Source organism: Ochotona curzoniae, unplaced genomic scaffold (assembly GCF_017591425.1).
Source record: "Ochotona curzoniae isolate NIBS_2020 unplaced genomic scaffold, NIBS_Ocur_1.0 contig_4516, whole genome shotgun sequence".
NCBI classification, from domain to species: domain Eukaryota; kingdom Metazoa; phylum Chordata; class Mammalia; order Lagomorpha; family Ochotonidae; genus Ochotona; species Ochotona curzoniae.
Window position 1 is genome coordinate 3,968,732 of NW_024466313.1, and position 27,668 is coordinate 3,996,399.

At 63.9% G+C, this 27,668-nt stretch overlaps 1 protein-coding gene across 3 annotated transcripts; it reads left to right on the plus strand.

The window, feature by feature from the left end:
• The first annotated feature begins 7,641 nt into the window (after positions 1-7,641).
• FAM207A (family with sequence similarity 207 member A) lies at positions 7,642-27,185 on the plus strand. 3 transcript variants are annotated; one of them, XM_040986750.1, is made up of 6 exons: positions 7,642-7,785; positions 8,174-8,282; positions 17,240-17,308; positions 21,598-21,745; positions 24,548-24,616; positions 26,307-27,185. In XM_040986750.1, exons 1-6 carry the CDS (start codon positions 7,651-7,653, stop codon positions 26,428-26,430), a joined length of 654 nt encoding a protein of 217 aa, XP_040842684.1. In that variant the 5' UTR covers positions 7,642-7,650; the 3' UTR covers positions 26,431-27,185. The 3 variants fall into 3 exon arrangements, with proteins under 3 accessions (XP_040842684.1, XP_040842685.1, XP_040842686.1); XM_040986751.1 differs by having other exon boundaries at positions 24,551-24,616; XM_040986752.1 differs by lacking the exon at positions 24,548-24,616.
• Positions 27,186-27,668: the final 483 nt, after the last annotated feature.

A 27,668-nucleotide genomic window follows, 5' to 3' on the forward strand; every position in this document is an offset into this window, starting at 1 on the left:
CGCATGGGGTCAGGGTCTGGCTGAGCAGGGAGGCCAACACCGAAGCCGTGCAGGTAGGGCCTGGCTGGGCCGCAGGACAGCGCCATGGCCACCTGGCTGCCCTCACGATGCTCGGGGCCATCGTCCTCGTCTGGGTCTCGCTTCCTCGGCCCTTCTGGTGGGAGGACAAGTCAGGGCGTGAGGGGTCACAGAGCTTCCTGAGTCCTGCTGACCTGTCCGTTCTCCAGGACGCCAGTGCCATCCACACAGGCTTCCGTTGCTGCCCGGGCCCTCCCTGCCGCCGAACCAGCAAGGACATGGGGCCTGGCTCACAGGCCTCGTCATGGGCAGTGGGTGGGATCCAGCTCCTCCATGGTGCAGGGGTGCATGGGCTCCCCAACTGACGGGACGAGGCCAGCAGCCTGGCACCTGTCCCTCCCTGCCCCTACGAGGTCAGGGCTATGGGTGACAACCAGGACAGACACGCCTCACCCTGTCCCCAGCAGGGCCTGGGACTTGGACCTCTGCTTTCAGCCCCTCCCACCTGGGACCCAGGCTTGAGGTGACCTGAACTGCTCTCCGAGGTTCCAAAGCCTCTTGGACCCACATGTCTCTGTCCCCTAGAGCCCAGGCCAGGCACTGGTCCCCAACCCCCCACCATCCCACCTGCTGCATTCCTGGCTGGGAAGGGCTGGCCCTGCAGGGGCCCGCGTGTGTCGCTTCAGCCCCAGATGTGTCCTGCTGAGGACCAAGGCCGGGCACCCCCTGCCATGTGGCCATGGCCCCCTCAGTCCCCGGCTGAGCCCCCACCCTAAGTGAAGATGACGACCCCGATGATGAATCCTTTAAGAGAATGGATGAGTAGAATCTAGGCTGAAGGCTCTGAGTCCTAGGCCTTCCAGCTTGTAATGTGGCAGAGTCAAGCCCCACCTGCGACACGGGCATCCCACATGGGCACCAGGCCAAGCCCTGGCTGCTCTGCTGCCAGTCCAGCTCCCTGCTAATGGGCCCAGGTGTTCTAGCCTCGGCCTGGCCCAGCCCCAGCTGCTGTGGAAACCGAGCACTGAAACGATATGAAAGCTCTCTCTCTCTCTGTTGCTCTGATTTCCAAATAAATATTAAAATCAAGGTTCTAAAAATTCTTCATGTTTCAATATTTATCTTTAGAGTTTAATATCTAATTTTTAGATACTTTAAGTCACTGAACGTAGTATAACTTTAAGGTTTCAAGTAACTGAAAGTATTTTGGTTCCTATTTAAAATGTTCTTAAATTTATTTCAAAAACAGATTTATTTTTTATTGGAAAGGCAGATTTTACAGCTAGAGGAAGATACAGAGAGAAAGATCTTCCAGCCGCTGATTCACTCCTCAAGTGGCTTCAGCGGCTGGAACTGAGGCGATCTGAAGCCAGGATCCAGGAGCCTCTTCTGGGTCTCCCACGCAGGTGCAGAGTCCCAAGGCTTTGGGCCGTCCTCAGCTGCTTTCCCGGGCCACAGGCAGGGAGCTGGATGGGAAGCGGGGCTGCCGGGACAGGAACTACAGTCTATGTAGATCCCTGCACATGCAAGGCGAAGATTATCCACTCAATGACGGGGCCGCCCCGAGATTTACTCCTAAAATGGCGTCAGAGGCAAGTCCGGAGAAAGCCGAGAGGTGAGAGTACCACCTGAGTGATTGCCTGACCTGCAGCAGCTCCAGCAGCCAGGCACATCAGCAGGGACCCGGATGGGGAGCCGGATGGGGAGCGGAGCAGCCCGACTCTGAGCACCCCGAAGGGAGTGTCTGCATCCCAGGCAGTGAGCTAAGCAGCTCCAGCAGCCAGGCACATCAGCAGGGACCCGGATGGGGAGCCGGATGGGGAGCGGAGCAGCCCGACTCTGAGCGCCCCGAAGGGAGTGTCTGCATCCCAGGCAGTGAGCTAAGCACCGCATCACGCCACCAGCCTCACCTTTTCTCTCCTTGTCGCTGCATTGATAAGCATCGCGTGTTCTGTTGAGACGTTTAATCCGCACTTTTACAGCTTAAATATCCAGTGAGGGCAGCATAAGCATACGACTGTGCAGCAGCACTATGCATTTGCATTTAATGAGGAGACTATGAAGAATTGCCTACTGTGCAACCACGAACTTAAAAACTGCTTGTCTGGCCTGGTGTGGTAGCCTAGTGGCTGAAGTCCTCGCCTTGCACGTTCTGCTGATCCCATCTGGGTGCCGGTTCATATCCCAGCTGCTCTACTTCCCGCCCAGCTCCCTGCCTGTGGCCTGGGAAAGCAGTCGAGGATGGCCCAAAGCTTTGGGACCCTGCACCCGTGTGGGAGACCTGGAGGAGACTCCTGGCTCCTGGCTCCATATTGGCACAGCTCCAGCCATTGCGGCTGCTTCAGGAGTGAATCGACAGATGGAAGATCTTCCTCTCTTTCTCTCCTCCTCCCTGTATATCTGACTTTCCAATAAAAATAAACCTTAAAAAAAATAAACTACTTGTTTACCAGATTATCCTAGACTGTATGAACTTGTACACATAACTTAATTTCAGCATTTATTGAAAATATTTTATTTTTAATGTGTATTTTTGTTGATTTGTTTTTTATCGGGGTGCATCTGTGTGGAGTGGCTGTCTCCCATGTGCAGGAAGAAGCGTGAGAGAGGGGCATCCCAGGGTTCCCAGCTGGGCGGCATGCTCTGCCTCTCTCCTTGGCGCCTGCCCTGCAGCCGCTTCCACCCCACCGCCCTGCCCGGGACAGGTGAACACCTTTGCTGCCTGCCTCGGGACGCCCCGGGGCTGAAGGGCATCTCAGCTGTGTGCTGCAGTGGCCACCACACGGCAGCTGGGGCCCTGGGCTGCCTCAGGACGCCCCGGGTGTGCAGGCCGTGTGCTGCAGTGGCCACCACGCAGGAGCTGGGACCCTGGGCAGCTGCCTCGGGAAGCCCCAGGTGTGCAGGCTGTGTGGTGCAGTGGCCACCACACGGCAGCTGGGGCCCTGGGCTGCCAGGGCTGCCCTCAGGGAAGTTTTGCTGGCAGTGCAGAGCCTCTGGCTGAGCTGCTCGCAGGTGACCAGGTGCAGTGGCCAGGGAGAGCAGGATGTGGCGAGGTCAGCCATGCCCTGCTGGCCTCGTCCTCTGACCTCAAACGGGGAGCCTAGAGTCAGAACAGAGGTGTTTCGGCTGCTGTTGGACGCTTGGCCACCTGAACCCCCTCAGCCCTGGACTCACGTCCTGGAATCAACACGCCAGGCCTGAGTCCCCCAACCTGTCACCTCGGCCCACACCTGACCTGTTGGCCCCTGGAGGCGATACAGGAAGTTCAGATGCAAGCGCCTGGGCTGTCAGCAACTCCTGGGGTAAAAATAGTGTGTGGGACTGAGGGTGCGATGTGCCGGGGAGTGTGAAGAGGCTGCACACAGACATGGGGGCGGGAGGCCCAGCCCTCGCCCCGCCTCTCAGAGTGGACACCGGGTCCTGGCTCTGCCTCTACCCTTGGGGGCTCTGGTCAGGTGGACGTTCCTCTTCTGATGATGAACCTGATGGGTGGCTGACCCTGACGGCTAAAGTGGGTCCCCTGCAGGCGGGCACCTGCCCCGCCCCCAAGGCTGGCTCTGGGCCCTGCAGACAAGGCCCTCCTCTCTGCGGATGTCAGGAGGGGGCCTCGCACCCCAGCCTGGGGCATGCGCTCCCGAGTGAGACCTGCAGGACCCCACTCCTGGGGGAGGAAGCAGCCCCTCCCTTCTAGAAGCCGCTGAACCTCAATCTCACCTTCTCTGGCCAGCCTGCGGTCAGCCTCTGCCTCCAGCCCCCCAACTCCACTTCCTCCGCAGCCTGGTGCCGACCCCACCCATCTCTGCTGAGCTTGGGGCAAGTGACGTCTCATCCGCCACCCCAATCTTACACAGAAACGGGGGCTCACCTCGCACCCAGCTCCTCCCATGTCCCCTTCTGCAAGAAAACATAGGGAGGTAGAGGAGGAAGAGGAAGATTGTCAGGGAAGCGCCAGGGTGGGGCATCAGGGAGGCAGAGACGGGAACCCCTGCTTTCAGGGGGTTCCCAGGAGGAGCAGGGATCTGAGAGAGAAGGTTCTGGAGAGAGACAAGTCACAGAAGGTCTGGCATGGCGCTGCTCCCATTCCCCGTTGCCCCCAGCACCGTCCTGCATGTGTGCGCAGCCCCTCCCTTGCGTACTGTGCCCACTACCCATAGCTTCTGGGATGGCGTGGTGCCACTGGATTAAACCACTCCCTATGACACCTGCATGCCATAGGGCTACTGGTTCAAGTCCCGGCTCTTCTGCTTCCAATGACACCTCAGAAAGCAGCTGAAGATGGGCCACTGCACCCACGTGGGAGACCTCAAGGAAATTCCTGGTTTCCTGCTTGGCCGGGCCAGTCCGGGCCGCTGCGGCCATTCGAGGACGGAATATTGCTCTTTCACACACACTCTCTCCCCTACTGCTCTCTCTCCAACTCATTCAAATAAAATTGTTCTAATGAGATAATTAATGGTCTATGCTTGTATCTACTGAAAGTCAGTGTTACACATATAGTCAGGTCTTCCATCTGCTGGGTCACACTTGAAATGGTTGCAACAGCCTGGGCTAGGCCAGGCTGAAGCCAGGAGCCTGGAACTCCAGCAGGTCTCCCGCCAGGGAGTTGAGGCCAAAGCCCCCAGGCTAGTTGCTGCTGTGCTTATACAGTGGGTGGCTGATGACGGCGGCACCGGCTCTGTGCCCACGCGCAGACTACACTCCAGAACCAACACCTGCGGCACATCTTCTGGACCAGGTGTGTGTTGGGCATACTTTGCTTGGAGGGTATGGGCCACACGGCAGGACACATCTGGGGCTGAAGCGACATACATGGTCCCCTGGAGGGCCAGCCCTTCCCAGCCAGGAACGCAGCAGGCATGATGGGGGCATGCCCACAATGTTGGCCTCCCTGCTCAGCCAGACCCTGACCCCATGCGGCCGCAATGCTGGGCTCATGGTCCAGCCAGGCCCTGACCACGCATGGCTGCAATGCTGGCCTTGCTACCCGGCCCTGACTCCACATGGTCACAGTGCTGGCCTTGCTGCCCGTCTGGGTCCTGACCCTTCCTGGCCCAGAACAGCAGCAGCGCGGGCCAGGGAGGAGGTGCGGGGGCCCCTGGGAGGGGCAGCCCTGGCCCTGCAGGAGGCTCACCCAGACCACGCCCCAGGGCCTCTGACTGGGAGCTGAGCTCACAGTGCCAGCTTGTCAGGGTCATGAACTGGAGCAGGGCATGGCAGGGGCCCAGGTGCCGACCTGTGTGGGAGCCGGGCCCCCAGGCTCAGCATGTCCCTCGTGGCTGGGGCACAGGACCACATCTGTGCGGTGTGGGAGGACACCACCGCCTCCCATTAGAATGGGTGGGAGTGTGGTCAGCTCCCACCCCCAGAACTGTGAACCTGGTCCGGGTCAGGCAGGCCCCACTGGAGCCCTGATTCCGGGCACCCGTCTGGGTGTCTCCAACAGCAGTCCCTGCTCAGAGCCTGGTCCCTCCTGGTCCCCTGCCCTGCAGGGCTGCCTCTCGCCCATCTGATCCACAGAGAGCCATGGCATCGTCGGGGGTCTAGCTCCCCTGATGCCTGGCGCCCCAACTTCTCCTTTCTTGTGAGCGGGGGGAGGGGGGAAGGGCGATGCCACCTCCTCTGCTCCCACGAGAAGAAGAAGTCACAAAGAGGAAGGCAGGTAGCAAAGGAGAGTGGGCGCAAGCTGTGTAGGGCGGCAGGCTGGCAGGACCCTGGCAGGACCCTGGCAGGGGTGGGAGCAGCCCCAGCCCCAGGTGCCCCAGCTACAGCCAGCCAGGTGCCCCTGCATTGCCCGGGAGGGGGGTTAAGTGAGAAAGCTGCGGAAGGCACTGTGGTGCCCACACTGCTTCCTGCCCTGCTCCCTGTTGCCCTGCTCCACCCACCCATGTGTGAGCCCCACCTGACTTGCAGGAACCAGGGCCAGCAGGTCAGCTTCCTGGGAACAGCACACAGCCAGGGACCCTCCAGGGGCATCGATTCTCCTCCCACCTACCTGCCCAGGCAGTGCACTCACCTGATGGGCAGGGCGAGTGCAAGTAGGGTGGAGGTGGGGAGACGGAACGGGGCCACAGCGCCAGTTCCCGCTGGCTGCTCATGACCCAGGGCTGGTGAGAGCGGGCACGGGGCTGTGGTGTGGCTCCATGCTGTGGGACCTGGAGCACCCTGCGTGTTGGGGGGCGCTGCCAGCACTAGCTCCCTTTCGTCCAGAGGACACTGCTTGGGATTGATGGTGACAGCCCTGCCCTCTCTCTTGGGAGCAGGGACGTCACATCTGGGGGATATCAGTCCCATCCCTGCATGACTGACCTCCCCACAGCTGCTCCCTGTTCCACCTGAGGCACGCAGGTGCGTCCACTCCCCGGGGCTCCCCTACACAGGAGGCAGTAGGTCCAGTCCCCATCAGTCTCTCAGCAGTGAGCTGTGTGCAGCAGAGACCCACTGAGGGTCAGCCCACACAGCGCATGTCCAGAAGGGTGCAGGTTAGCTGACTAACCCTGCCCTCTGTCGCTGGGGGCTGCTCCCTTCTGGCCTTCGGTGTACAAGCAAGTGTGTATGCTTCAAGTTGTGTTTATTTGAAAGGGGGATGACAAAAGTGGGAGGGTGGATAGGAAGAGATTTCCACCACTGGTCCACTTCCCGAGTGGCTGCAAGCACATGCAAACACAGGAGCTGGACGCGAAGTGGAGCAGCCGGGACTGGAACCAGCACTGGGATCCGAGCTGCCAGCGCCACCTGCCTCAGCCCAGTGCCTGCTCAGTCCTAGGGTGTAGCCATGCCACCTCCCGGCTCGGGCCGGGATATCCGAGGTGCAGGGTGCCTTCTGTGTGTACTGTCCGAGTAAGCCCAGTGTTGTCCAGGAAGAATGGCCGTGGGGGACGGGGACCCCTGCATGCCCCCACCTCGTGGAGTTAGGATGGATGGTGCATGACTCCATGAGGGCGGGTAGAGACAGAAACCATGTGCAGCAAGCAACACGTCACGCCTCCACACGCGTGTCCACGGTCAGAGGTGCATCCCTTCACAGCACAGCCAACCATGGGCAGCTCCAGGCCCACGCAGACCCAAGGCCTGCTGCTGCCTGTCGTCCTGTCTGGCTGTACTGAGGTCAGCTAAGTTCCAGCAGATATGGTCCTGGGGTCACAGGTGTCCACACCAGTCATTTGGCCTCTGGCTGTGGGCCGTGGGTGAGCCATGGACGCTCTGCCATCCCTACACCAGGAGCTCAGCTGAGCCGGGTAGCGAGACCTCCCGCGTGTCCCCGAGGGCCGTGGGTGACCATGGACAGTGAGCCGGGTAGCGAGGCCTCCCGCGTGTCCCTGAAGGCCGTGGGTGACCATGGACAGTGAGCCGGGTAGCGAGGCCTCCCGCGTGTCCCTGAGGGCCGTGGGTGACCATGGACAGTGAGTGGGCCTTTCGTGTGTCCCTGAGGGCCGTGCGTGACGGCGGACAACGAGCCGCGCAGGAGGCCCCTAGCGTGTCCGTCGCCCCAGGATTCCACGGCGCCCTGGGGTAGCTTCCGGTGCTTCCGGCGGAACGCGGGCCCGGCGGCTCCGGTTTCCGCCGGGCCCCGGTTTCCGCCGGGCCCCGAGCGCGGGACCGACTTCCGGCAGCACTTCCTCGGAGCGGCCGGCGATGGGGAAGGTCCGGGGGCTCCGCGCCCGCGTGCACCAGGCGGCCGTGCGGCCCGCGGGGGAGGCGGCCGGGCCTGCGCCCCCCGCCCCGGAGACGGCGCTCCCGCCGGTGTCGGCGGGCGGAGCCGGGGGCAAGGTGAGCGGCCGAGGGCGGCGGGGTCTCCCCGCGTGGCTGGAGGCGCCGAGGGGCCCCGGGGTCGGCCGGGGTGGGGGAGGGTCGGCCGGGGTGGGGGAGGGTCGGCCGGGGTGGTGGGGGGACAGCGGGGTGGGGGAGGCCGGCCGGGGTGGGGGGGGTCAGCCGGGGTGGGGGGGGTCGGCCGGGGTGGGTGATTGGACAGCTGGGGTTGGGGGCAAAGGGGTCAGCCGGGCTGGGTGGGGGGTCAGCAGGGGTTGGGGATAGCCAGCGTGGGGTAGCCCACCTGGCGACCTGAGGCAGGACAGAGGCTACTGGTGTGGCCCTGGGAGGGACGCTGGCTTCGAACCTGCAGAGCTGGCATCACAGGGCCTGCTCTCACCTCACTCAGGACTGGGCGTTTGTCCACACCGACATCTTCGCCAAGACCAGGATAGAGCCCAGCGTGCTGGTGCAGAGCCTGGAGATGGACCAGAGGAGTGTGGTGTCCGTGCGGAGAGGTGAGGCCAGGGGCTCGGGGTGCAGGGCAGCCTAACTTGAGAGGCCGGGTCACAGAAAGATCTGTCCGCTGATTCACTCCCCAAGTGACTGCAGTGGTCAGAGCTGCCCCGATCCAAAGCCAGGAGCCTCTTCCGGGTCTCCCACACGGGTGCAGGGTCCCAAGGCTGTGGGCCGTCCTCGACTGCTTTCCCAGGCCACAAGCAGGGAGTTGGCTGGGAAGTGGAGCTGCTGGGATTAGAACCGGCGCCCTGCACACTAGTGTGCAGTGACGTGCAGTTGCCAGCTTCGTAGCATCCCATCAGAGTTCCATTTCTGAGGGTCAGTTTGTAGGGGTACCCTCCTTGGGCCTCCGTGAGCACGTGGGGCTCTGGCTGTTCTCCAGGACACACACAGCACTGCCCGTCCTCTCCCTCGCGTGGGTGATAGGGAACTAGCTGGTTGTTCTAGGTTGGGCTTGGTATCTGACTCAGCCAATGTCTTTTTTTCCTTATTTTTGAGACAGAGTCCCTGCCCACGTGTTCACGGCCCACAGACCTGCCACAGCCCGAGCAGGGCGTGGGAGCTGGGGGCTCGGGGGAGGTTTCCCCGGGTGATGGGGCCTAGCCATGGGAGCCGTCCTGGGAGCTCCTTGAGGTGCACACAGCAGGACGCTGGATTGGGAGCTGACTGGGCCTGGGCGCCAGCCCTCCATTATGGAGTCCTGGGGTCCTGCTGGCACCTTAACCACCAGGCACAGTGTATACCCCGACACCCGGGCTTCCATGTCCACCCAGGTTGGATAGGGAGCAGCCACTCCTGGGGTGCACGCCCACCACCCTCACACATGCAGCCCCGGGGTGCACGCCCACCACCCTCTCACACTGCCCCGGGGTGCACGCCCACCACCTTCACATACACTGCCCCGGGGTGCACACCCACCACCTTCACGCACACTGCCCCGGGGTGCACACCCACCACCCTCTCACACTGCCCCGGGGTGCACACCCACCACCCTCTCACACTGCCCCGGGGTGCACGCCCACCACCCTCTCACACTGCCCCGGGGTGCACGCCCACCACCCTCTCACACTGCCCCGGGGTGCACGCCCACCACCCTCTCACACTGCCCCGGGGTGCACGCCCACCACCTTCACACACACTGCCCCGGGGTGCACACCCACCACCTTCACACACACTGCCCCGGGGTGCACACCCACCACCTTCACACACACTGCCCCGGGGTGCACACCCACCACCTTCACACACACTGCCCCGGGGTGCACGCCCACCACCTTCACGCACACTGCCCCGGGGTGCACACCCACCACCCTCTCACACTGCCTTGGGGTGCACGCCCACCACCCTCTCACACTGCCCCGGGGTGCACGCCCACCACCCTCTCACACTGCCCCAGGGTGCACGCCCACCACCCTCACACACACTGCTCTGGGGTGCACACCCACCACCTTCACACACACTGCCCCGGGGTGCACGCCCACCACCTTCACACACACTGCCCCGGGGTGCACGCCCACCAACCTCTCACACTGCCCCAGGGTGCACGCCCACCACCTTCACGCACACTGCCCCGGGGTGCACACCCAACACCCTCTCACACTGCCCCGGGGTGCACGCCCACCACCCTCTCACACTGCCCCAGGGTGCACGCCCACCACCCTCACACACACTGCTCTGGGGTGCACACCCACCACCTTCACACACACTGCCCCGGGGTGCACACCCACCACCTTCACACACACTGCCCCGGGGTGCACGCCCACCACCTTCACACACACTGCCCCGGGGTGCACGCCCACCACCTTCACACACACTGCCTTGGGGTGCACACCCACCACCCTCTCACACAGCCTGGGGTGCACGCCCACCACCCTCACACACGCAGCCCCCGGGGTGCACGCAAACCACCCTCTCACACTGCCCCCAGGGTGCACGCCCACCACCCTCTCACACTGCCCCGGGGTGCACGCCCACCACCCTCACACACACTGCTCTGGGGTGCACGCCCACCACCCTCACACACGTAGCCCGGGGTGCACGCCCACCACCCTCACACACACTGCCCCCGGGGTGCACGCCCACCACCTTCACACACGCAGCCCTGGGGTGGACGCCCACCACCCTCTCACACTGCCCCGGGGTGCACGCAAACCACCCTCTCACACTGCCTTGGGGTGCACACCCACCACCCTCTCACACGAAGCCTGGGGTGCACGCCCACCACCCTCACACACACTGCCCCCAGGGTGCACGCAAACCACCCTCTCACACTGCCTTGGGGTGCACGCCCACCACCCTCACACACACTGCCCCGGGGTGCACGCCCACCACCCTCACACACGCAGCCCCGGGGTGCACGCAAACCACCCTCACACACGCAGCCCCGGGGTGCACGCCCACCACCTTCACACACGCAGCCCTGGGGTGGACGCCCACCACCCTCTCACACTGCCCCGGGGTGCACGCAAACCACCCTCTCACACTGCCATGGAGTGTGTGTGTGTGTGTGTGCAGGGCCTTGGGGCTCAGCTGGCCTGGGCTCCCCACACTCTGCAGTGGAGTGTGTGTGTGTGTGTGTGTGTGTGTGTGTGTGTGTGTGTGTGCAGGGCCTTGGGGCTCAGCTGGCCTGGGCTCCCCACACTCTGCAGTGGAGTGTGTGTGTGTGTGTGTGTGTGTGTGTGTGTGTGTGTGTGTGTGCACGTGTGCAGGGCCTTGGGGCTCAGCCGGCCTGGGCTCCCCGCACTCTGCAGTGGAGTGTGTGTGTGTGTGTGTGTGCGCAGGGCCTTGGGACTCAGCCGTCTTGGGCTCCCCGCACACTGCCGTGGAGAGTGTGTGTGTGTGTGTGTGTGTGTGTGTGTGTGCGCGCGCAGGGCCTTGGGGCTCAGCCGGTCTGGACAGCAGCTGTTTATCTCTGCTCTCACTGTCTGCCTCTGTGACGCCTTGTCCTCCTTCCTGCCCCATTCACCTCACTGCAGCCCCGCTCCTTGTTCCTAAAGGCTGCCCCTTCACCCCGGAACCCTGCTGTGGGGGTAGATCCACACGGGACAGGCTCACTGTTGGTGAGCAGCACCTGTAGCATGCTCTCCTCTGTACTTGGTGCCAGAGCCAGTGTGGAGCGCTGTGGCCCAGCAGACGGCCACTGGATGGTGGCTGTGCCCCTTGGGTGGCACAAGACAGTGTGACCTCCAGCTCTGGGCCCAGCAGATAAGCCTGTGACAAGCACCTGGCGGCTGGCCTGTGTCCCTGTGAGAAGGAGCGAAGAACGTGAGGCCGGCACTGCTGCCATTGACACTTTGCTTGGGTGTGTGGCCAGGCTGGGCTAGGGGACAGAGCCCCACCCGTGACCCTGACTATTCCTGGGCCTCCCGGCAGAGGGCAGCAGAACTGCATTCTCATGTGCCACAGGCTGGACCGAGCCAGGCTGGGCTATCTTGCAGGAGGGAGACTCGGCCACTGTGTGCACTGCACACAGATTTGGGGTGGAAGGCAGGGGGCTGCCTTTAGATGCTTCTAAGAGTTAACCCTAGAGACCCCTGTCCACAGTGGGGAAGTCAGGCATGGCAGAGACCACGGGGTGTGTGCCCACTGTGTCCATACGCCCAGGGGCTGTGCGGATCTCCTGGTACAGCTGACGGCCTTGTGCTGCAGGGGGTGGGCGCCTCTGCTGAGCAGGCCGGGAGTGGAGCCCCTTGCATGGCTGTGTCTGCTGCAGGGGGTGGGCGCCTCTGCTGAGCAGGCCGGGAGTGGAGCCCCTTGCACGGCTATGTCTGCTGCAGGGGGTGGGCGCCTCTGCTGAGCAGGCCGGGAGTGGAGCCCTTGCACAGCTGTGTCTGTGTGTGGCTTCTCCAGCGAATGCCCCATCGCAGCATATCCTGCAGTGGAGAAGGGTGGTCTTGGACCTACATGAGTGACAAGGGCGAATGCATCCCTGAATGGAGCTCATGTGGTGACCCCAACGTGCTCCAGACAGCACGGGAGCTTGGCCATCATCGGATGGAAGTCACTGCTGGACGCAGGGTCTCGAAAGGGTGGGCGGGGCGGGGGGTACAGAAGAGGTGCGAGCTGCCCGCTGCTCTGCTGAGCCGTGGCCACATTCTCGTGGCTCGTGGAGGTTAGGGATGCCCTGGGTGCAGGCAGAGTCCCCAGCCTGGACCGCCTCTGGGCCAGCTGGACGTCCCCTCGTCCTGCTGCTGCTCTGGAAGAGGCAGGTAAAGCCTCAGCCCTGGCTGCACAGGTGACACTGGGTGGGTGTTCTGTCTGCTGACCACAGACACATTGTCCACTGGCCTCGTTTTGTGGACACTTCCTGTTCTGTCAGAAGCAGCTGTCCCAAGAGCGCTTGCCACTGTTAGTCTAGGAGTGTCCCTGGACACACATGGTTCTGGGTGCTGCATGCTGACCCTGAGGTCATGCCCCAGTGTGGGGCTTGCATATGCTCATGTGCCCACCGTCCCCCGTGGGGCCCTGGCTGAGGTCCCCGTGCCCACCGTCCCCCATGGGGCCCTGGCTGAGGTCCCCGTGCCCACCGTCCCCCATGGGGCTTGTGTCTCTACTTCACTTTCCTTAGAGCTGCTGTTCCAGGTGTGATATTGGACCTGCTTCTGGGATTGTTTTCTGGAACTTTCTGCCCAGTCACTGGGGATCGGCTCTGGGCTTCTGCCCTGTGCTGGGGCAGGCCTGTGTGCCGTGCTCTGCTCTGCTGTCCCCAGTGAGGCTCTGGGCCAGGTGGACTCTTGGGCTGTGTGGTTCTTCCTGGAATCTGTCCTTGCCCGGGCACATCTGTGTCTCTTGCTTTGGATGCCCTCCCGCCGGGGAAGCCTGGCAGGAGACGTGGGCTGACCGTGTGGCTGCTGTTTCTGCCCCAGCGCTGTGGACGCAGCGGCTGCAGCTGTGTAAGGCTCACTGCATCGTTGTGCTGTTTGTGGAGCTGGCGGGCAGTGTCCTGCAAAGGCCGTCTGCTTGTCCTGTGCCTCAGCAGGGGACGTGGTGGCGGGCGGGAAGGGTGCAGGCCCATGTGGTGCTGCTCAGAGGTGCTGCCTGGGCCACAGCAAGGTGCCGAGGCGTCTCGGTGCTCAGAGCAGGGGCAGCCTGCGGGCTTCAGCGGACTTGCCATGCAGTGGTTTCTCTGCCCTGTGTGTCCATGCTCGCCCTCAGCATGAGAGCGAGACGGGCAGCCCAAAGTGGGTTCTGGTCTGCTCCTGGCATGTCTGCTCACCAGGAGTGAGGGCGCTGCCAGGCCTGCTGAGGTCAGCGTGGGACTGTGTTTCCTGTGTGTGCAGCTCGCCGGGCTCTCTGTGCCGGGCTCTGCCTTGTGGTAGGGCCCTGCCTGCTGCCCTGGGGGTGAGGCCGTCCCAGGGCAGCACTGTGGGGGCTCTGGCTTTCACTGGCCTCTAAGGCTGAGGGTCCTCAGTAGCCGCTGGGCGCCATCTGCCTCGTCCGCGTGTGGTGCAGAGCGGACACTGTGCCCTGCCCTGCACCTGCTCAGCAGGAGATGGAGTGGGATGGCAGAGGATGGCAGCAGGGTGGGGCACCGGGGTTCAGGCCCCTCCCCTCATGCCCAGCTCTGCGACCATAGGTTTGCGATGTGCCAAGGGCCTGCGGGCTTGGCGCCTGAGCTGTGCTGGCCGGCGCCTGGGGTGCGTGCGTGGGTGCATGGGGGACCAGTCGCTGTGCGAGTAGTGGGTGTCTCAGCTCCCTCTGGGCTCTGGGTGAGGGTTGGCTGCTCTGCTGCTAAGCGTGTTTGGGGTTTTCCTTTAAAGGGGTGCAAGCTGAGGGGGGTGAGCAGATGATGGCAGAGGCTGGGGGATCCAGCTCCCTCCATTGCACTTGTACCAGCTCCCCCGCAGGGGCTGAGAATCCCCTGCCACCCCACAGTTGGCAAGGTGGGCAGAGTGTGTGAAAGCCACATGTGGAGACTGCCTGTGCCAACATGCCCTGCCCTGCACAGGTGTGAGGGCGCCTCTCGTGTCACTAGGTGTTGTCATGCGCCGGGTGCCCTGTGGGAGCGTGTGGTGGCAGCACGTGCTGGCCCTGCTTGCCCCTTCCGGGCTGTGGGACGGATGTGGCTTTGTCACTGGCAGAGGCTGCTAGCGTCCAGCCAGCGGAAAGCGCCTCATGTCCGTGGCGCTTCTGTCTTGGTTCTGCTCTCATTCCTGCTTGAATGAGTTGGCTCAAGGGGCCACCTGCAGAAAGTGGGCTGAGGGTCTGCCGGGGTGCTGGCATGAGGATGAGCCAGTCATGACATTCCGTGCATTGTCCCTGTCCTGTGTCCCAGTGCAGGGCAGTGAGCTGTGGCAGCCTCGTGCCCTGACCTGGCTCAGCAGTCCTGGGCAGTTGCTGCCATCCTGGCCAGGGCCTTCTGGTGGGCTGCAGGCCGTGTGCGGGAAGAGCTAGGGGATGCCTTCCTGTGGCTTGCCCCTCTTGTGCCTGGGGCTCTTGGGGTTCAGCCTGGAGGACTTGCTCTTGTCCTTGTGCTGTGAGCGCTGGGCGACTGCTCAGGCCGGAAGGGGGCGCCATTGAGGCGTCCTAGCAGAGGCTGAGCTGGGCGCTAGGAGGGTGGGGTGTAGGGTCGTGGCCCTCGGGCTGTGGGTAGGCTGGGCTTCACCGTAGGTCCTGGGCCATCCTGCTCTCCTTGCGCAACTGCTGGCAGGGTTGTGAGTTCCCTGGCCTTCCGTCACCCACCCTGGGCTGCGGTCGCTGACAGAGCATGACCGTCGCTGCTGTCACGTCGTTACTCATCAGAAATGCTTGTCCCTTGTCTCCCAGAGTCCCCAGGGGTGTGGGGCGAGCGTGTTGAGCTGTGGTCTGGACAGGGCCTGGACACTGCCCCCCGAGGGAGCCCTCTGCCTGCTGGGCTGCAGGCCCTGCTCGGGGGAGGGGCACCTGCCTGGGGCCATGCAGTGCTGGGCCTCAGTGCCTCTCTGTGCTTGCGGGGCAGGGGCCAGGGCCAGCAGGACACAGGCCGTCTCGAAGCTCCTGCCCTGCACCTGGTCCGTCAGTGGCCGTGGTAAACCCGGGAGAGGCGACAGCGGGTCCCGGCGAGGGCAGCCCTCCGTGGTTCGCAGGGCCTGCTGCCAGCAGTTCCAGGCATTCCAGACCCTCTGCTCTGACGGGAATGGCCTGTTTGCTTCCTGTTTCCCTGATGCCATGGCGATGGGCGCTGTAGAGCCCCCTGGGGCCGGGCTGGGCAGGCCCCCCGCGTTGTCTTCATTCCAGTGCGGTCCAGGTTGACCCGGGGTCTGCGTGGTTGGCCTTGGGGCCTTTGTCTTGAGAGAATTCCAAAGTTGCAGGCGATAAGCTCCACGGTTGCCAGAGAAAGCTGTGTCCTGCTCGTCAGTATGTGGCCAGCCTGAAGACAGTGCCCGGCCCCCTGGTTACCCTCCTGGGCTCCTTGTTGGCTCACCCCGGGTGTGTCTGTGAGGGATTGCAGCCCCTCCCGGTCCTGTCGGGAGCCAGGGCAGGGCCGGCCCGGGGATGGTGGGCTCGGGGTGTCTGCCTCCTCTGGGGATGCTGAGCAGGCTGTTCTGATGGAGCTGCTTCCTGTGGCCGGAGCCTCAGTCCTCAGGTGCCAGCCAGGACGGGTCTTTCACATGAATGCCCCTGGGGAGATTACGGCACTTGCCATGACGTCATGCCCTCTGCTGGGGCACACTGGAGGCAGACTGGCTGGCAGCAGTGTGTGCCCACATGTGGACATGCCCATGTGCACACACCTGCTCCTGGTGCAGCTCTGCTCCCCTCCCCCCCATGCCAGGCCAGCAGCAGGGAGCCTGAGGGTCACTCCCCAGGGAGCGAGGATCTGCAGCACTGACGCCAGTGGTCTCTGGGTCTGTGCAGCTGCTCCCGCAGTGCATGGGGACCTCACTGTTGTCCACCCCGGGACTGGACACTCTAGGTCTCTGTGTGAAAAGGCCCTGGTCCTGCTGCCATTTGTCCTCCCCGTCCTCATCCTCACGGCCTGTGTCCCCTGGCTGGCTCCAGTCTGTTTGAGCAGTGGCTGTCCTCACAGGCCATCACGGAGCTGCCTGAGGTGCCAGCTGGCACCCGGCTGGCCAGTGCAGGATGGCCAGCTGGGCCTGTGTCTGGTCATTTCTGCCAACACTTGGAGTGTCCTGTTAGCATGGAACAGGCTCACTGAGGTCACCGTGGAGGATGCAGCTGGTGGTCCTGGCGTCCAGGTCTGCACGTGGGCAGGTGGGTCTTTGGGCGAGGCCTGCCCTGGGGCCCTGGCATGCAGGATCTGCAGTGCGAATGTTTCTGGGCATCCTGGAAAGTTGTAGGCACGGCCACAGTGCCGTGTGTGCTCTATGTCCGGGGAAAAGTCCTTAAAGGGACCTTTACTGTGAGGTCCCTGGGGTGTGGCCCAGGAGCCTTAGAGTGGCACTGTGGAACAAGAGGCCACTGCAGAAAATCTGGGCTCACCAAGGCCGGCAGCTTCCCTGTGCCAGAGAGAGCTCAGGGATAGGGGTTGCCCAGGCGATGCTCTGTCCACCTGGGCACCTAAGACTGAGCTGCCGTGGTGGTCGCGGCCTCTGCCCCCAGCTCCCCATGGCGGGAGACCTCAGGTGCCTGTCCCTCCCTGCAGTTGCCTGCCCCAGGGCCTCAGCGTGGACCATACAGCCCGTGTAGGCACTGTGCACAGGGTAGGCCTTAGCCCCCGCAGGAGGGCACCCGACCAGAGGGGCTCCCGTGGGCTGCCGTGCTGGCGCCTGCTTGTGTGCATCGCAGGAGGCCAGGCCAGCCCTGTCACAGGGTTGCTGTCTCCTCTGGCTACCCCTGTGAGGTTTGGGGGTGAGTCGTGACCACCTCCTCAGCAGCACGGGAGGCCTTCCGATGGACAGTGGGCAGACCGTGACCATGGAGGCATTGAAGTATATGGGATGCCTGTGTCGGGTGGGCAAGGCGACGTAGCTGCTGGCATGGTCTGCACCTGTCCTCACCCAGCGCTCTCTGCCCGCAGGTGCCGAGGTCAAGACCATCCTGCCCAAGAAGGAGAGGCTGAAGCTGCGGCGCCAGCGCTGGCTGCAGAGTGAGTGTGCCCGCGAGCTGGGGCGTGCAGACGTGAGCTGCCAGGACAAGGGACCACGGAGGCACGCGGCTGATGGCAGCGTCAACGCAGCCCGCCTGTGTGAGCTGCATAGAGCTGTGTCCTGGGCACGCCTGCCACGGTCTCCTCTCTGGAGGCTTTGAGACCCTCCCGTGTTGGTTCTCACGGGGACTCTGCAGATTCCTGCTTCCCGCCCCCTCGGGGTCAGACGTGACTGGTTTCCCGTGGCTTTGAGGAGTGTGTGCTCCCAAGGGCATGTTGTCAGGGCAGTCCGCCGCTCCCCTCCCATCCTCAGGTCTGGGCTGTGCCTGGAGCGGGGCGGGGAGCTCTTTGGAGCTCAGGGCTCAGCACGCCAGGTCGTGGCTCCAACGCCTGCAGCTGCTTCCCGCCTCTCAGCTTTCTGGAAAATGACCTGGTTCCTCCAGTTTTGCAGGACCCCTGTGTCTGCTGCCACCTCCCACCCTGGTGCTTAGGAGGATGGGAGAGTTTGGCCTTTCATTCCAGAACTCTGCTGTCGGATTTTGTTCTGTGACCTGGTCCCTACCTTTCTCGGGCTTTTGGGGGGGCTCAGTGGCTTACCAGTGCAGCTGCACGCCTCCGCGTATGCTTGGTTTAGCAGGTGCAGGCTGTGGGGTGGTCTGTGGCAGCTGTAGCTATGTCGCGTGTGTCTCCCTTAGACTTAGCACGGGACCTGACTGGGAAAGGGGGAGGACGCTGCAGAGAGCACCCGGGGTCTGTGCGGCTCCTGACCGGGCCGTCTGCCCCGGCCTGCCCCGGCCTGCCCCCGTCTGCCCCCATCTGTGCGTTTTTGTGGTTCCAGTGTCACCGTGCGCAGGCGCACTCCCCTGGACCCAGGCTCCACGGCTGCTGTCTCGCGCCTCCTCTCCAAGGCTGAGTTGACCTGCAGTGTGACGCAAGCCTGACGTGGGCACCTGGGCTGGCCCTGTGCCGAGGACCCGTGCTGTGGAGGGAACAGGCCCACGTCATGCTTCTGCAATGCACGCAGGCTGCGTGTCCCCCTGAGCGGCCTGTGGGCTCTGTCCATGTTTAGCCGCTGTGAAATGCCTGCCTGGGATGTGTCCTGGCGTCTCCGCGGTGAGCACTTGGGAATGGAACGCGGGGTCAGAGGGCAGGTGCGTGTTTAGTTTTAGAAGGACGCCAGACACTTTCTGAAGTGCTTGCCCGTCTGTGCTGCTGCCAGCGGGGTGTGAGAACCGGCTGCCACAGCCGCACGCGGTTCCCAGCTGTGCTGTCTGGGCGTCCCAGCGTGGCATGGGCCCTTGGCTGGCTTCACTTTCACAGGGTCGCTCTTTGAATGTTGCGCCCTGGAGACCGCTTCTCGGTCAGGTATGTGTGTCGGAAACATTTTCTCCTGAACTGTGACCTTGCTCTTCATTGTCCTCATTTTTGGAGAACAGGGAAAGCCCTGCAAAACAGCAAGCACCTCTTCGTTTCGTTGAAGGTTGATTGTTTCTTTGAAAGGCAGTGTGACAGGAGCGAAGGATGTCTGCCTGCTGGCTCCCCCCGAGGCCGTGATGGCTGGGCCTGGCGGGGCAGCGGGGCAGCCAGGCTGACCAGCCACGCACAGCCTTTCCCCACTGCCATAGCCGAGGTCTTGGGAGTGGAATTTTGAGAAATTTTTAATTGCTTGTGTATCCTGTTGTCTAGTCCTGAATCATAAAAGCATTTTGCTAAACGAATTTCTCTCCTAAAAACCTGGTCGTCCCGGCGTTTATCATGCTGGATTACCGTTTGTGGTCAGAATTAGTGCTGAGGCTGCTGTGTCGTTTCCTCGTGTTCAGCTGCGAGCAGAGCAGGAGCAGCAGGCTGGGCCAGGTGCCAGGAGCTCTGCCAGGCATTCCGGGTAGGGCAAGTGCCCCAGTGCTTGAGGCGTTACCAGCTTCCCCCCAGGAGTGCCTCTGCAGGAAGCTGGGCGGGGAGCAGAGCTCAGCCTGAGCCAGCACTGCAGTGTGGGAGATGGGCGTGCTGGGCGGTGACCTCGCTGCCCTGCCACGTGCCCACCCTGACCTTGGATGGGAGATGGGCATGCTGGGTGGTGACCTCGCTGCCCTGCCACGTGCCCACCCTGACCTTGGATGGGAGATGGGCATGCTGGGTGGTGACCTCGCTGCCCTGCCATGTGCCAACCCTGACCTGGGTGGGCCCCTAGACCTTGTTGAAGTGCTGCGTCAATCCTGGTTCTGTTCTTGTAGGCTCTGTCAGTTTCCAGAAGGGTCTTTTTTCTGTGTGTGGAGCGTTCCCGACAAGCACCTGTGCTGTGACCCGGCCTCCCTCTCCTGGAGGCCTCCCCAGCCACCTGCTTTGGCTGACCGCTTTCTGCTTGCTGAGGAAGCTGAAGGTGGCCGCTGCACATCAGCCTGACTCCCCTCACGTGCAGCGCCGAAGCCTGGGGAAGGCTCCTTCCAGGCAGAATTAGAGGGGAGAGCCAGAGAGGTCTTCCGTCTGCTGGTTCACTCCCCAGTGGGCGCAGAGTCAGGGCTGGTCCTGAGCCAGTACGAGTGGGGCCCAGGCACTTGGACCGTCTGGAGCTGTTTTCCCTGACGCGTTAGCAGAGTCGGGTGGGAAGTGGCCGTCGCAGGCTGCAGCCTTGCTCCCTCGGCCGCAGTGCCAGCTCCCACTGCGTGTGCCCACCTGTGCCACCCAGAATCCACTTCATCCCCAGGAAGCTTGTTCTTGTAAGGTATTTGCTGTTCCTGTGAGACTTTTTTCAAATTGTCATTACACATTTAGTCTTTAAAACTAAGAAGTTGCTGTTCAGACTGCTGTTGGGCTGGCAGTGTGACACAGTGCTTTAAGCGCCACCTGAATGCTGGCATCCCTTATGAGTGCCCACTGCTCCACTTCCAGCCCTGCTCCCTGCAGTGCACCTGGGAAAGCAGCAGCCGCAGCCCGAGTGGCTGGGCCTGCCACTCGTGGGGCCGCCAGGCCGCTGGCGCTGTGTCCTTGTCTGACGTCACACATGCCTGACGTCTCCTCTGGACTTGCTTGAAGGACTGCCCTCTGGCTTCATTGTCATTTCTATAGTGAGCGGGTCATGAATTTTCTGGATCCCTCCATGGTGACTGCTCGGCTGTGGCCTGGACCCCAGGGCCTGTCTGGTGTGGGTGTCCTGGGCCACCATGGGTCACCTGCTGTATCCCTCCGTGGTGACTGCTCAGCTGCAGCCTTGATTCCAAACCCTCTGTAGTGTGGGTGTCCTGGGCCGTCATGGGTCACCTGCTGGGCCCTCTGGGCTGCCATTTTCTGGTCCTTTGGCTTTTATGCCTCCACCTGCCGGCCTGGGGCCCCAGCACTGTCACTTGATAAATCTTGGTAGGAAGAGGCCCTTCTGTGTAGGTCCCGGGCCTGACTCAGGGTGCACCTCCAGGCTCCTCAGGCCTGACTCGGGGTGCACCTCCCGGCTCCTCAGGCCTGACTCGGGGTGCATCTCCCTGGCTCCTCAGGCCTGACTCGGGGTGCTCCTCCCGGCTCCTCAGGCCTGACTCGGGGTGCGCCTCCCGGCTCCTCAGGCCTGACTCGGGGTGCACCTCCCAGCTCCTCAGGCCTGACTCGGGGTGCGCCTCCTGGCTCCTCGGGCCTGACTCGGGGTGCGCCTCCCCGCTCCTCGGGCCTGACTCGGGGTGCGCCTCCCCGCTCCTCGGGCCTGACTCGGGGTGCGCCTCCCCGCTCCTCAGGCCTGACTCGGGGTGCGCCTCCCGGCTCCTCAAGCCTGACTCGGGGTGCGTCTCCCCGCTCCTCGGGCCTGACTCGGGGTGCGTCTCCCCGCTCCTCGGGCCTGACTCGGGGTGCGTCTCCCCGCTCCTCGGGCCTGACTCGGGGTGCGTCTCCCGGCTCCTCGGGCCTGACTCGGGGTGCTCCTCCCGGCTCCTCAGGCCTGACTCGGGGTGCGCCTCCTGGCTCCTCAGCGGCTTGCCCAGTGGGATTGGCCTGGCTTGTCTTCGGAGCCCTGGGGCAGTGTCTGCCCTGGGTCTTGCGGTTTGGATGTGCCTGTGTCACACAGTCCAGCAGTGAGGGCTGGGACCGGCAGTGCCCGCTGCCTCCCTGGAGGACGGATGGCCTTCCCTGGGCCCCTGTCGGCAGTGTGAACCGTGCTGTGGAGGACAGCATCAGAACTCCTGGGTTGAACACCCACCGTGCCCCACGCTGCCACCCCCTCCCCAGGTGGGGACCCACTTTGTCCCCGAGGCTCGGTCCGGGGCCCGGCGTCTGACTGAAGCCCGCTTCTGTCTCCAACCCCATGCCTGCCACAGAAATTGAAGCAATCAAGCTGGCCGAGCAGAAGCGCCGTGAGGAGCGGAAGCGCCGGGCCACTGTGGTGGTGGGGGACCTGCACCCGCTGAGGGACGCCTTGCCCACGCTGCAGGAGCTGCAAGCCGGCAGCCGGCCACGGGCCAGAGGGTAAGTGCCCGGGACGGGCTGTCCCCAGGCCACGTGCATGGGTGGGGAGGAGGTGGGGGAGATGGGGCCCGTGCCTCAGCCGTGCCGGACGCAGGTCTTTGTGCCCTTGGAGCTACCCTGCGGTCAGCAGGTGTTAGCAGCACTTGGCCCGCTGCCCTGAGGGGCCAGTCCTGTTGTACACACGCCCTCCCCACCTGCTCCTCCTTGGGTAGGGCAGGCTCTGACAGCTCCCGTGGCTACCCCTGCCCTGAGAGACCCCCCAGGTGCCCCACGCACCCCGTGCCCCCAGGCGCCCCCCACGCTCCTGCACCCTGTGGCTGCAGTGTGCTTGCCTCCCCACTGGGCTGGTGAGCCATGTGAGGGGGGCCTGGCACCTGTACCCACTGAGGTACCGAAGCCAGCCTGTGCAGGGGCACCTGGCCCCGCAGGGAGAGGGACAGACTTGCTGCTCGCTGCCCTCCCAGTTGCTGGGCCTTTGGCAGCTGTTTATGCCACCTCCCGTTTTGCCTTACACCAAGTCTTGTACTGAATCCCGTGGAGAAAGCAGGGGTTGTGGGCAGGGTCGCCCAGGCAGAAGGCCCCGGCGGCTGCGTGGCCGGATGCTGACGAGCCAGCCCTGCAGATTCCATTCCTGGTTCCCGAGCAAAAATGTGCCCCGGTCAGGGGTCTTTTCTCCATTTAAGTTTTCTCGTCTGAAAAATGACGGGAGAGGCTGCGTGAACGGAATTGTCTGGCTCGAGGAGGGACGTGCAGGGCTGGGCGCTGCCTCCCTGGCTGCTGGGATGTTCCCACGGGAATCGGCGCTCCCTCCTGCAGGAGCCACATACCTCCCTCCTTGCTGCGCCGAGTGCCATGGCTGGGAACGGCGCTGCAGTGGGCAGCTCCCCAACACACCCCTTGCCTGGGATCCCCTGGGACCCTTACGTGCCCCAGGGTCCCCTAGGCTGGGGCCGGTGTGCAGCTCCCCTGTCCCCAGTGGCCGGGCAGCTGGCAGCTGCTCGCCGCGTGGCAGGAGTGTGTCTGCTGTGTCCCCTGGGGGGAGGTGGGAGGAAGCCCCGGCCCAGCGGCCATTTCCAGGGTGACCTCTGGGGCCCTGGGCTGCTAACCCCGACTCCCTCCCCGCCCCACTGGGTGGCTCTGTGGGTTCCCCCTACAGTGCTGTCTGGGGGAGAAGGAACCACACGCAGTCCCCACTGGTGGCGGAGGGCAATGCCACGTGGCATCCACAGAAGCCGCTAGTCCCCGTGTCTGTCAGTCTGTTCGCGCCTGTGGCCCCGTGGGTGTTGTTCGTCCCTCACTTGTGTGTCAATCGTTGATTCGTGCCTGTGGCCCCGTGGGTATCCATCTCACACTCCGGGCTGGGAGCCAGCCTCCTCCATCCTGTCGCTGGCCACGGGGCGCTCTGCCCGATGGCTCCCACTCCCTTTCCCACGCCGTAGTCACAGGTGTGCAGCCGTCCGGGCTCCTCACTCTGCCCCAACCTGACCCATCCCATGCGGAATCCTCGTCAGGGTGTGATGGCCTCGAGGACGTGGGGCAAAGCTGCGGCCAGCCGGGCACTGCTCTCAGAGTGTCTCGGTGCCGCCCGCCCAGACCTGCCCCGTAGCAGTCGGCCCGCTGACGCCCGGACCCGTAGCAGTCGGCCCGCTGACGGGCTGTGGCCTCTGGGAGGCCATCGTGTTGCCCCTCCTCTGTTTCTGGGGACCAGCCCTGTGTGGTGTGGGACCCACGTCACCTCGGGGCTGACTGCTGAGGGAGTGTGGCCGGGTGGGCCCGAGGCCGGGGCACTGGGAGCCGAGGCAGGGTGGGCCCGAGGCCGGGGTGCTGGGAGCCGAGGCCAGGTGGGCCGAGGCCGAGGCCGGGGTGCTGGGAGCCGAGGCCGGGTGGGCCCGAGGCCGGGGTGCTGGGAGCCGAGGCCGGGTGGCCCGAGGCCGGGGTGCTGGGAGCCGAGGCCAGGTGGGCCGAGGCCGAGGCCGGGGTGCTGGGAGCCGAGGCCGGGTGGGCCCGAGGCCGGGGTGCTGGGAGCCGAGGCCAGGTGGGCCGAGGCCGGGGCCGGGGTGCTGGGAGCCGAGGCCGGGTGGGCCCGAGGCCGGGGTGCTGGGAGCCGAGGCCGGGTGGCCCGAGGCCGGGGCCGGGGTGCTGGGAGCCGAGGCCGGGTGGGCCCGAGGCCGGGGTGCTGGGAGCCGAGGCCGGGTGGGCCGAGGCCGAGGCCGGGGTGCTGGGAGCCGAGGCCGGGTGGCCCGAGGCCGGGGTAGTTTGCTGCACTTTCTGACCCTCCTCGCCACGGGCTGTCTCACTGCCCAGGCCTGCGGGTAGGCTACCTGGCCTGGGCCCTGCCACAGTAGACAGCCTGTCGGGCTGACCTGTGGAGCCAGAGCTCCCCGTGTGCTGAGCAGACGGGCTCTCCGACGTATCTGTGGGCAGGCCCGGTGCTGTGCGGGGGAGTCTGGGAAGCAGGGAGCAGTGACCACGATTAGGGGGCCACCGTGATGTGGCATGATGGCTGGAGGCAGGGCACAGCCTGTCCTGCCAAACAGCCCTGCACTGGCTCCTGGCTCAGCTGTCACCACAGCAGGAGGCAGCATGGACGGGACCTGTCTGTTAAAATAGAGGTGGGGCGTGTGAGCTCGTCTGGACAGGGGTGTGCCTTGGCAGTGGAGAGCTGGTCTGGACGCGGCTGTCCAAGTCACATGGGGCCCAGGCAGCGTGGGCAGCTCTGAAGAGGGTTGTCAGCCGAGCAGTGTGGGACTTGTGTGGTGTGGACAGGGGTGTGTCTGCTGACAGGCCTGTGTGTGTCCACAGCAGACAGAGCAGGAAGCCCCGGCCAGCTGAGCTCAGCCGGATGAGTGCGGCCCAGAGGCAGCAGCTGCTGTGAGTACAGTCACCCCTCCTCCCCCGGGTACCGCACCTGCCCGCAGTGTGACGTCACACTGCCCATCATGTGATGTCACACTGCTATGTCCTGCCCACTGTGTGATGTCACTGCCTAAACCCTGTCCACTGTGTGATGTCATACTGCTCAAGTCCTATACAACGTGTGATGTCACACTGCCCAAACCCTGCCCGTCATGTGATGTCACACTGCTGTGTCCTGCCCACCGTGTGATGTCACACTGCCTACGTCCTGCCCGCGATGTGACGTCACGCTCCCCTGTGCGGCTGCCTTCAGCCACCCTGTACCCCAGGCAGGCCCAGTAGTTTAGCTTCTGCACCTAGGGCAAGTTTTCCACATGGGTTACCGAGAGGATCACTGCTTGCCTCCAAATGCTTGTTTTTTTATTCATTTATTTATTTTGCAAGAGATAGTAAGTCTTCTGTCTGCAGTCACACCACACATGGCTGCCACAGCAGGGCAGAGGCGCCCCGGTGCCGCGAGCCACGAGACCTGGAAGAGGCTCCTGGCCATAAGCAGGGAGCTGATTGGAAATGGAGCAGCCAGGGCTCGGACCTGCACCTGCGGGGATGCCCGTGTCACAGGCGACAGCTGTGCTTCCCGGCTCTGCTGGCTGCGCTAACCGGCGTGGTCGGCTCTTCTGCAGGGCATCTGCGCCTACTGGATTTTACTATTGTTTAAGATTGATTTATTTTTACCTAAAAGAGAGAGGGAGACAGAGAGGCTAGATCTTCCACCTGTTGGTTCACTTGCCAAATTGCTGCGACAGCCGGAGCTGAGTGATCAGGAGCCAGGAGCTTCTTCAGGGTCTCCCACGCGGGTGCAGGTCCCCAGGATCTGTCTGGACTGTCCTCTGCTGCTTTCCCAGGCCACAGGCGGGGAGCTGGAAAGGACCTGAACTGGCAGCAGTTCTGCAGGTGGAGGGTTAGCATGCTGTGCCACAGCACCAGCCCCCCTTGTTGGCATTTTATCACCCATTTCCTCACCGGGCTCCTTGAGGCCGAGTCGGCGTTGTCTTCCAGCTTTGGGCCTTTGCTCAGCCCGCGTCTGGGCTTTGCGTCCCAGAGCCAGGGGTGGCGCTCTGCTTGGTGCACTGCAGGGACGGGGTGGCCGTCCTGCCTGTGCGTGACCTGAGCATGCAGCCCCAGCTGATGCTGTTCCTTCCTTGGCCTCCAGGCTCCACTGACCTGACTACCATGCTGCCACTTACACATGGGCACTTGGCGAGTTCCGGCCACCCCGGGGCTCATGAACTGCATCGTGGCTGGGCTGTGGGCCCGTGCCGGCCGTGGGTCGAGCAGCACCAGCTACCCCGTGGCACCTGGCCTGCCGCGAGTCGCCCCTGTTGGCAGCCTCCCACTCACAGCCTGTGTGGGTCTATTTCAGTCTTGCTGGGGTGGGGAGGGGGTTATGTAAGGCCGCGGTCTGCAGGCACACGGGCCGCCTTCCTCCTCCCAGCTCCCGGCTTTATGACATTCCCTGCATCCTCCCAGCCTCCACGGGGTGAGCGCACTGAGCCCCAGGCCTCTGCTGTCCACTGCCGTGATGGATCGTCCCTGGGGCTGGCTGGGAGCTGGCTGGGAGCTGGCGTTGCTGGAGCCCTGTCCCGGCCCCTCAGCTAAGGGCTGGTCGTCCTGCCCTTCCTGACACTGTTCCCCACTCTTGTAGCGACGAAGAACAGAGCCGGTTCCGGGAGCTGCTGGCCAGCCCAGCCTACAGAGCCAGCCCCCTGCTTGCCATCGGGCGGCAGCTGGTCCAGCAGATGCATGTGGAGAACAGTGGCCAGCTGTGACCTGTGTGGCCAGTGTGGTGGGGCTCTGCAGGACGCACGCACCTGCCCACGCCTGGAGAGGAAGCGCACGCTCACACGTGTGCTCACAAGCGCACGTCCCGGGAACACTGCGCGCACAGACACGTAGAGGTCCTGGAGGACTGATGGGCGCGTGCACCCGGGCACACACCGCGCGGCCTGGCTGCTCCAGCCCGTCCTCTGCTGCCTGTGGCAGGACCGATCTGCATTCACCATGGAAGCCTGGTCGTCTGGGACACAGTTCCTGCCGCGTCAGCAGAAACCACTGGTGAGGCTGTTGGCGCTGAGCCCACGACTGCAGTGAAGAGATGGGTGTGGCCGTGGGCTGCCCGGACTGTCCCCAGCCCACAGGCAGGCAGGCGTCCCAGCCACCCAGAGTCCTCGTGGGTCCGTGCTCAGCCTCTCCTGGAGCTGCCCCAGGGCAGAGGTCAGCACCGTGGCTGCCGTCATTGTCCTCGGCTGCCAAGCCGCGTCCTGTTCTGAGGGCCACCTCGGTGGGACTGGCCCACGCCCACCGCTCGTGACGCCTGGGGCCTGAGCCTGGGCCTCCCTCGGGTCCTTTGTGCAGGGACAGCCACCAGGAAGTGGACACAGAGGACATTTCAGCAGTTGCTGGGCAGGGTCTGCACTGCACAGTGTGCTCCCCCACGTGTCCACTCCCAGCGGGCCTGCCCGGGCGGGGGTCCATGGGGTCCCGGGGCTACGGCGTGCCTTTTCTAAAGAACAGAATATCCAGAGCCGTGCTGTCCTGCGTGCTCACTCACTGCCTGCCTTGAAGGGGCAGGGCCCAGGAACACCTCCATTGCTGGAAGAGAATATGGGTTTGAGACCGTGGGCATACTCCCTGGCTGGACATGGGGCTCCCAGGGCAGAGCCTGTCTGCTGGGCAGGGCAGAGGGTGCCCCCACTTGCTGCGGCCCTGCAGCTCTTCTGGTGCCTGGCTCAGGTCCCACACCCAGGCTGCGTTTCCTGAGGAGCCTGGTGGCCATGAGGTTAGGGAGGTGGCCTTGGGCACCGGTGCTTTTTGGACCAGGCCTGCTCCTCAGCATGGGCGTGCAGGCAGAGTGGGGGCCGGGAGGAAAGCCCCTTGGGGCTCACAGCACAGGGCAAGCATGTGTTGGGTCCCCACGTCTCTCCTGTCCCCCAGTCAGGGTCTGACACCCTCTCCCCAGACCGGCTTCCTGCAGCTCCTTGCGCACACAGCTCCTGGGTGCCCGTGC